At 41.7% G+C, this 8,732-nt stretch overlaps 1 protein-coding gene across 1 annotated transcript; it reads left to right on the top strand.

Annotated features, from left to right (window-relative positions):
* Positions 1–350: 350 nt before the first annotated feature.
* EAH_00055350 (hypothetical protein, conserved) lies at positions 351–6,403 on the top strand (the record flags this gene model as incomplete). Its single annotated transcript, XM_013397683.1, has 11 exons — positions 351–379; positions 934–997; positions 1,221–1,914; positions 2,282–2,373; positions 2,955–3,132; positions 3,544–4,007; positions 4,251–4,346; positions 5,100–5,276; positions 5,689–5,835; positions 6,173–6,286; positions 6,398–6,403. 11 exons carry the CDS (start codon positions 351–353, stop codon positions 6,401–6,403), a joined length of 2,061 nt encoding a protein of 686 aa, XP_013253137.1.
* Between the last annotated feature and the right edge of the window lie 2,329 nt (positions 6,404–8,732).

The raw sequence follows: 8,732 nt of genomic DNA, 5'->3' as shown, positions 1-8,732 counted from the left end.
TGCTGCTGCTGCTGCTGCTGCTGCTGCTGCTGCAGCTGCTACTGCAGTAACACTGACAGCAGCTGCGGTATCACCGCAAGAGGCAAAATCGCCTCTGCCCGTAGTGTGCAGCAGCAGCAGCAGCAGCTGCTGCTGCTGCTGCTGCTGCCGAGGCCCCGTAGCAGACTGAGTTACGCCCAGTAGACGCATACACCACAGCAGCAAGGAGTTGCTGCAGCAGCAGCCGAAGCAGCAGCATCAGCAGCAGCAGCAGAAGCAGTACCTACAGGAGCAAACAGCAGCAGCAAACAGCAGCAGCAAACAGCAGCAGCAAACAGCAGCAGCAGGTGCACACGCAGCTAAGCAGCAAGATGTCACAAATAGAAGATAACCCAAACGAGTTCGTGCATGCTTAAGGCCTTGCTGATGCTGCTCCTGTATCTGCTGTTGCTGCTGCTGCTGGTCCTCTATCTGCCGTTGCTGCTGCTCCTGTATCTGCTGTTCCTGCTGCTGCAGATCGTGCTGCTGCTTCTTTATCTGGTGTTGCTGCTGCTGCCGCCCGTTTTGCTGCTGCTTGCTCATCTATTGTTGCTGCTGCGGATGCAGCTCTCGTTGCTGCTTCTTCGCTCTCTTTTTGTTGTTGCTGCTGCTGCAGCTCTTGCTGCTGCTTCTATACCAGCCGCTGCTGCCTATGGAAATCTTTGCTGCTGCTGCTGCTTGTTGTTGCTGCTACTGTTGCTGCTGCAGCAGCAGCAGCTCTTCATGGTGCTGCTTCCCTACCTGTTTCCGGTGTTGCTGCTGCAACCCTTGCTGCTGCTTCTCTCCTTGTTGTTGCTGCTGCTGAACGCTTGCTGCTGTTTCATTTCCACCTGGTGCTGCTGCTGCTGCAGCTCTTCTTGCTGCTGCTTCTGTACCTCTTGCTGCTGCTGCTGCTGCTGTGGTTTTCAATTGCAGAGGGTCGGTGGCTTCTGCTGCTGCGGCCCCACATCCCTTCGTTGTGCCTCAGAATTCAGCAGAAGTGCGCCTAGGGTTTATTAGGGTTTAGGGTTTATTAGGGTTTAGGGTTTACTAGGGTTTAGGGTTTACTAGGGTTTAGGGTTTGGCAGTTGTTACTAGAGTTGTTTCTGCAGGATGCATTTTAGGCCTTTGCTTGTTGTTGAGGTGCCTATACACCCGAATATGCTGCTGCTGCTGCTGCTGCTGCTGCTGCTGCTGCTGTTGCATGCGCGCATGCAACTCAGGAAGCTCCAGAAGAGGCGCGCTCACAGATATCTGCTGCAGGAGAGCTGCTGCCAGCCCCCTCGCTTCCCAACCAAGCAGCAGCAGCAGCAGAGGAAGCAGCAGCAGCAGCAGCAGCAGCAGCAGCAGGCGATGGTGCTGCTTGGCTAGGCACATTGAGGCCTCCTGCTGCAGCTTCTTTTATGAAAGAGGAAGAAGCAGCAGCAAATCCAACTGCAGCAGCAACAGAATCAGCAGCAAAAGAAAGAAGCGCTTCCGAAGGGGGTGCTGAGAGTTCTACTGTCGCTGCTGCTGCTAATGAAGATGCTGCTGCTGCTGCTGCTGCTGCTGCTGCTGCGCCCTCAGCAGCAGCAGCAGAAGAAACAGATTTAGAAAGGGGTTTGATTAAAGACTCTGGCGAGGCTTCAGTCGGGGGTTTAGATGGTGAGGGTTTAGAGGTTGAGGGTTTAGGCGAGGGTTTAGAAGAAGATGAGGGTTTAGGAGACCCCAGCGGCAGCAGCAGCAGCAGAAAGAACAGCAAGACAGCACGATTTGCTGCTTTTCTTGGTGACGATGAGGAAGCAGCAGCAGAGCAGCAGCAAAAGACTGTTAGGGTTTTAATTGATGAAGAACAAAACAAAGAAGATTGTGAACATACGCAAACTAGAAAAAGCCTACGCATCCCTAACTTCCTAGTCGATCAAGTGGCAGGAAAAGGTAAACCCTAAACCCTAAACCCTAATTTAGGGTTTGCATTATTGTACAAAACCGAGGAAAGGCTTCACAACTTACGGCTTGGAATTTTGGGGTTTTTCAGCAGAAGACCCTTCCTTGATTTAGGGTTTAGGGTTTAGGGTTTAGGGTTTAGGATTGAGGAGCTGGCCATGCACAGCGTATTGCTGGGTGTGTTAGGGTTTAGGGTTTAGGGTTTAGGGTTTAGAGTTAAGGGTATAGGGCGTTGCAATATGAGAAGGAGGCGGGTTATGGATGTGGCGCTAAGTGGGTTTAGGGTTTTGGGATTAGGGTTTAGGGATTAGGGTTTAGGGTTTAGGGTTTAGGGTTTAGGGTTTAGGGTTTGTTGCAGAGGAAGAGGACGGCTTCCCTCGACAAAAGATAAAAGTTGTTTCATTCTCTGAGGGCAGGGTTTTGAGCTCAGCTGTAATTACAAACGAAGAGGTTTGTGTTTTAAACAAAAAAAAATATATCCCCGCAGACACTGCAAAGACATTCATCGAACACCTCATCAACGAAATGAACAAAGCCAAAAAACAGGTCCAAACCCTAAACCCTAAACCCTAAACCCTAAACCCTAAACCCTAAACCCTAGAGCATGAACCTTGAGGCTGCGTTAACTTGAAATCTGCCTCTCGTTCTTGATAGGAAACGTCCCAGTCTGGAGTCATGATACCTGGCTGAGGGTTTAGGGTTTAGGGTTTAGAGTTTAGGGTTTAGGGTTTAGGGTTTAGGGTTTAGGGTTTGAGCTGTATGAACAGCAAGTGGAAACATTACAAGAGATGGAGTGGCACTTCCGAATGATGGAGAACGCCACGCGTAAAAGAGCGGCCAAACAAGCAAGAAACCCTAAACCCTAAACCCTAAACCCTAAACCCTAAACCCTAAACCCTAAATATTGCAAAGAGAGTACGTATATATGTGTGCCTGAGAAGACGTATGAGTTGCTGGAAAACCATCCTTTTTTCATCTTGAGGATTTAGGGTTTAGGGTTTAGGGTTTAGGGTTTAGGGTTTGGGGCGCAGGTGGAGAACATCCGGCGCACAGCAATAAGCAAATTTACAGCTTTATTAAAGAAGATGCAAGCAACAAAGACGCAATTAGATTATTATAAAAAAGAAAACGAGGAACTGCATGCAAACTTCGAAGAAAGAGTAAAAGAGTTCAAAGAACAAATGCCGAAAACCATGCAGGAACTCGACGGTCAATACACCCCAAACCCTAAACCCTAAACCCTAAACCCTAAACCCTAAACCCTAAACCCTAGACCTTCAAACCAAGGAAGGTTCTTCAGCCGACAAAATCCTAATTTCCAAACCCTAAATCCTAAACCCTAATCAGGGAACAAAGCAGGAAACTTGCGACAACCAAACCCTAAACCCTAAACCCTAAACCCTAAACTTCAATGAAAAAAGTTGAGGCTTGAAGAGTATACCCTAAACCCTAAACCCTAAACCCTAAACCCTACCCCCGTAAACTGGACCTTGACCGGCACATTCACGAAATTGGTGTTGTAAGAAGACCCAAGCGAGTTAAAAATCAGGGTTTTGGGTTTAGGGTTTAGGGTTTAGGGTTTAGGGTTTAGGGTTTAGGGTTTAGGGTTTGTGGATGCAGCCCAGTGGCAAGACCGCATGGAGGAGCTACGGGGTGTAATAATGAACAGTCAAACAGAAATAGAAAAGCTACAGGATCAGCAAGAAGAATTGCTGCAGCAGATAGAGACATATATGCACTGGCTAGGGTCTGGAGAAGCAGCAGCAGCAGCAGCAGCAGCAGCAGCGGGGAGCAGCAGCAACTTGAAAGAGATGCTGCACCAGCTTACTGCTGCTCTCCGCAACAAACTGCAGCAGCATGACGAAGCAGAAATCAAAGCGCTGCTGCGGCTGATGGTTGAGAATGTTGCTGTATATACACTCGAGAAGCAGCTAGAAAAAACTGCAGATGCTGCTGCTGCTGCTGCTGCTGCTGCTGCTGCTGCCTATACACCTGAAGAAGCAATATCACGCAGTGACAGTCTCGAGCAGCAACTCGCCAGATCCAATGCAGAAAATGCAGCTCTCAAGGAGCAGCTCGCCGCTGTAAACCCTAAACCCTAAACCCTAAACCCTAAACCCTAAACCCTAAACCCTAAACCCTAAAATGTCACTCCTTAGTGTATCCACGGATGTACCTTCTCCCAGAAACCAAAATAGAGTTGCAACGGTTTAGGGTTTAGAGTTTATTATTATCCTGAGCTGCTGCGGCTCTCCTACGGTTTAGGGTGTAGGGTTTAGGGTTTAGGGTTTAGGGTTTAGGGTTTAGGGTTTAGGGTTTGTTCGCAGGGCGGCTTGGGTTTTGGCAGGGAGCTGTCTGAAGAAGAAATGAAAGCAGCAGAATTCACAGCCCAAGTAGACTCACTCAAAGAAGAAAACGATAAGGTAGCAAATCTAGGGTTTAGGGTTTAGGGTTTAGGGTTTAGAATTTGGGGTTTAGTGTTTAGGGTTTAGGGTTTAGAGTTGAGGATTCATTGCGGAGGGTTTATTGTCTCGGGCTGATTGTTTAGTGTTTGTCGCTCAGTGTCTAGTGTTTACAATTCACAATTTAGGGGTAGGGGTCTAGGGTTTAGGGTTTAGGGTTTAAGGGTTATGGGTGCACGCAGCTTCAAAGGAAACTCTCAAACGTGGAACAAGCAGTAAACAAAGGCAAGTGCTCAGGCCTTAAGATACACCCAAACAGCTAGGGTTTAGGGTTTAGGGTTTAGGGTTTAGGGTTTAGGGTTTGATGGATCTGCAGGAGGGAAGCCTCTTACGGGGCCAGGCGGCGCAGCAACTGCACAAATGCTGCAGCAAGCGAAAGAAAAAAACAAACAAGTACTAAACCCTAAACCCTAAACCCTAAACCCTAGACCATCAGGCTGAGCCCCATAGAAAGCGCATGCACTCCTAGGGGCCTTAAACCCTAAACCCTAAAACCTAAACCCTCATTTTGCATATTTGCTGTGTGTCTGGCGTGGTGCCTAGTGTTTGCTTTAGGGTTTAGGGTTTAGGGTTTAGGGTTTAGGGTTTAGGGATTATCCGTTTGGCTCTGTGACGACTTTCTTTTTTGCCGCTGCTGCTTCTGCTGCTGCTGCTGCTTCTTCACTGCTGCTGCTGCTGCTGTTGCTGCTGCTGCTGCTGCTGTTGCTGCTGCAGCTGGAGCAGCAGATAGCTCAGCTGCAGAAGCGTTTGAGAGAGAACGAGACAAGAAGTAAAGGCGGTGTTTCTGTAGACCAGCAGATAAAGATATTAGAGATGCAGTTAAAAGAAGCAGAAGCAGATAAAAAAAAAGAATTAAAACAACTCGAAGCAGAATTAACAAAAAACTTCAAAGTAAAAACCACAATCATTTACACTGCGGTCTTTCATATTAAACAATTATAATAAAACATAAATATAATTATAAATATATAAATAAATAAATATATATATATATAAATGTATGTCTAAGTGTGTATATTTAAATACCCTAAAGCAAACGACAAACAATCAGCAAAAAAAAGAAAGAAGCCAAAACAAAACAGAGAAGCTCCTCGGCTTAGGGTTTAGGGTTTAGGGTTTAGGGTTTAGAATTTATATGCTTAGGGTTTAGAGTTTAGGGTCTAGGGTTTGGCTTAAGCATATTCAAGGGTTTAGGGTTTAGGGCTAATGGTTTATGGATGAAGGTTTACAGTTTACGTTTTAGGGTGTAAGGATTAGGGTTCAGGGTTTAGGGTTGAGGGTTTAGGGTTTATGATGTGTTCAGGGTGCCGCATCCGACGCAAAGAAGTTCGAGGGGCAGCTACAAAAACAACAAGAGAGAGCAGAAAAAGCAGAGCACGACCTGCAAAACACAAAAACAGAATTAAAAGAAATGCAAAAAAAATACGAAGAGGCTGCCAAAACCCTCAGCGTCCGCTTACCACCCTCAAGGGTTTAGGGTTTAGGGTTTAGGGTTTAGGGCTTAGGGTTTAGGGTTTAGGGTTTAGGGTTTAGGGGATTGGGTCTGGGGTTTGACCTCCGAGCCTATGCAGTACCTGGAAGGAGGGTTTAGGGTTTAGGGTTTAGGGTTTAGGGTTTAGGGTTTAGGGTTTAGGGTTTAGGGTTTTTTATTTTTTTTCGCGAATGAATAAATTCTTCTGCATTCATAGATGCGTGTATAGACCCATAGACCGACGAATACTAATTAATTAATTAATTAATTAATTAATTTATTTATTTATTTATTTTATTTATTTATTTATTTTCAGGAGCTGCAGAAACAAGTTGGAGATCTGCAAGCAATGGCTGCAGAGTTAACAGAACTGCGAAGCACCACAGCGCAGCAATCAACTCAAATTAAAGAATTAGAGAGTGCTTATCAGGTCTCACGCGGCAAAGGGTTTAGGGTTTAGGGTTTAGGGTTTAGGGTTTTGCTCTTGCTGGGGTGTATTGGGGCTTGCTAGGGTTTATTAGGGTTTATTACGTTTTATTAGAGTTGATTAGGGTTTAATAGGGTTTATTAGGGTTTGCAGTGTTAAACTAGGGTGCATGATAATGAATGATTATTTAAGGGTTTAGGGTTTAGGGTTTAGGGTTTAGGGCTTAGGGTTTAGCCTGCAACCCAACTCCATCGCTGCACACCTTTATATAATAAATATAAAAAAGGATTAATAATAACACAATAACAAAATATAGTACAAAAATAAAAATAAAAATAAATATAAATATAAATATAGAACTAAGAATATTAATAAAACTGCATTTGTTTACTATGATTATGATTATTATATATTATTGTTATTATATATTATGATTATATTATTAATATTATATATTATTATTATATATTATTATTATTATAATATTATATATTATCATTATTATTATTATATTTTCTTATTATTATATATTATATATTATATATTATTATAGATAATTATTATATATTATTATTATTATTATTATTATTATTATTATTATTGTTATTATTATTGTTATTATTGTTGTTGTTTAGAACGAAAAGAAGTTAAGAAAGAAGTATTACAACGAGATTGAAGATATGAAAGGACAGATTAGAGTGTACTGCAGAGTCCGGCCGTTTGCTGGCTATGAAAAAGCAAAGGGCTGCATGCAATGTATAGAATGTCTTGATGAGTATTCTGTTAAAGTCTCAGCCCCAAAGGTAATACAATAAACTTGTTTAATTGTTTATTTATTTATTTATTTATTTATTTATTTATTTATTTATTTATTTATTTATTTGTTTTGTTATTTATTTGTTCTTCTGTCTAATGATGCATGCATTGTATTGACTTTCAAACACAAAAATATAAATTAATATAAATGTTAAAATATATTTACATAATTATATAGCAGCCCTGAATGAGAGATAGACAGAGATTATTAATACAATAATGTTTTATGTTATATTTATATATATAATATAATATTATTATGCTGTTGCTGTCTGTCAAGATATACATATATATATATATGTGTTGTATATATATATATATATATACATGTTTACATAGATATATGCGATATATATACATATATATATACATATATACATATATATCTATATATACAAATAGCTGAGAGAAACAAAGAGACAGAGAGATAAACAAATCAAGACAAACACAAAGAAATGCAAACAAACAGCCTGCATGCAATATCCACTGTCTATTAATATTTAATATTTAATTAAACTCTATAAATATTTTGCCTTCTGCTGTATGTACAGCTCAATGCATCTCCTAAACTATCAGCTTCTCTGTTTTAATTTTTTTTGCTTTTTGTTTCTCTTATTCACAAACCCTCAATATAGTATTTATTATACTGTATTATAATATAATATAATATATTATATATTATTATATAGTATATATTATATATTGTTTTATTATATATATTTTCTTATATTCTTTAGGGTGAGAAGGAGTTTACATATGACAGAGTCTTTTCAGGGTCAAGCACACAGGTAAGAATTAATATAATATGCAAAAGAATTTAAATTCAGGTGTATAGGCACCTCAAATGCATGCATTTGATTGCTTCTACTTCGCATGCAGTCCGGAAACTCTAAACCCTAAACCCTAAACCCTAAACCCTAAACCCGAAACCCTAAGCCCTTAATAGGGATATGAACCCATCTGTGTATTTCTTAGGGTTTAGGGTTTAGGGTTTACTGTTGTATATGTGATTGTTTATTTATTTGTTTTGTTTAAATGCATTAATTGTCTAAAGGAGGAAGTCTACGAAGACACTGAAAGACTAATTCAATCTGTTATTGATGGGTTTAATGTGTGAGTCTCTGCACCCCTCTTTGCATGCAAAAAGAATAGTTTATTTGCTGTATTTCTTCGTGCAGCATTAGCATTAAGAGGGTTTTCATTATATTATATTCTAATTATTATCTATTAGTGCACTTCAACAATACACTGCAGATATATGAAAACCGCTTTAAATGCTTCTCTACGCAATCTGCTATATCCTTCGTTTGACAGCACTGCCCCTGCATGCATGCATGCATGCATGCATGCATGCATGCACTTGCATGTACTTATATGTATTTGCATGCACTTGCATGCAGTTGTTTAGGAGGGCACCTGCATGCACTTGCATGCATGCATGCACCTCTCACTCAGCGTTGTCTACACACCACAGTCCTGCACGCGCTAGTTATTGCTGCTGCTGCTGCTGCTGCTGCTACTACTACTACTACTACTTCATCATTAGCATCATCAGCAGCAACAGCAAGCACTCTACGCGTGTGTCTGCTGGTGAATGCTTTATTTTCGCTGGTAGAACAGGTGCAATTTTAGC

The sequence above is a fragment of the Eimeria acervulina genome, genomic scaffold (assembly GCF_000499425.1).
Source record: "Eimeria acervulina Houghton genomic scaffold, Eah_scaff1093, whole genome shotgun sequence".
Lineage (NCBI taxonomy): Eukaryota > Apicomplexa > Conoidasida > Eucoccidiorida > Eimeriidae > Eimeria > Eimeria acervulina.
The sequence above is the reverse complement of the archived record's forward strand: the minus strand, read 5'-3'. Positions and strand labels throughout refer to the sequence as shown.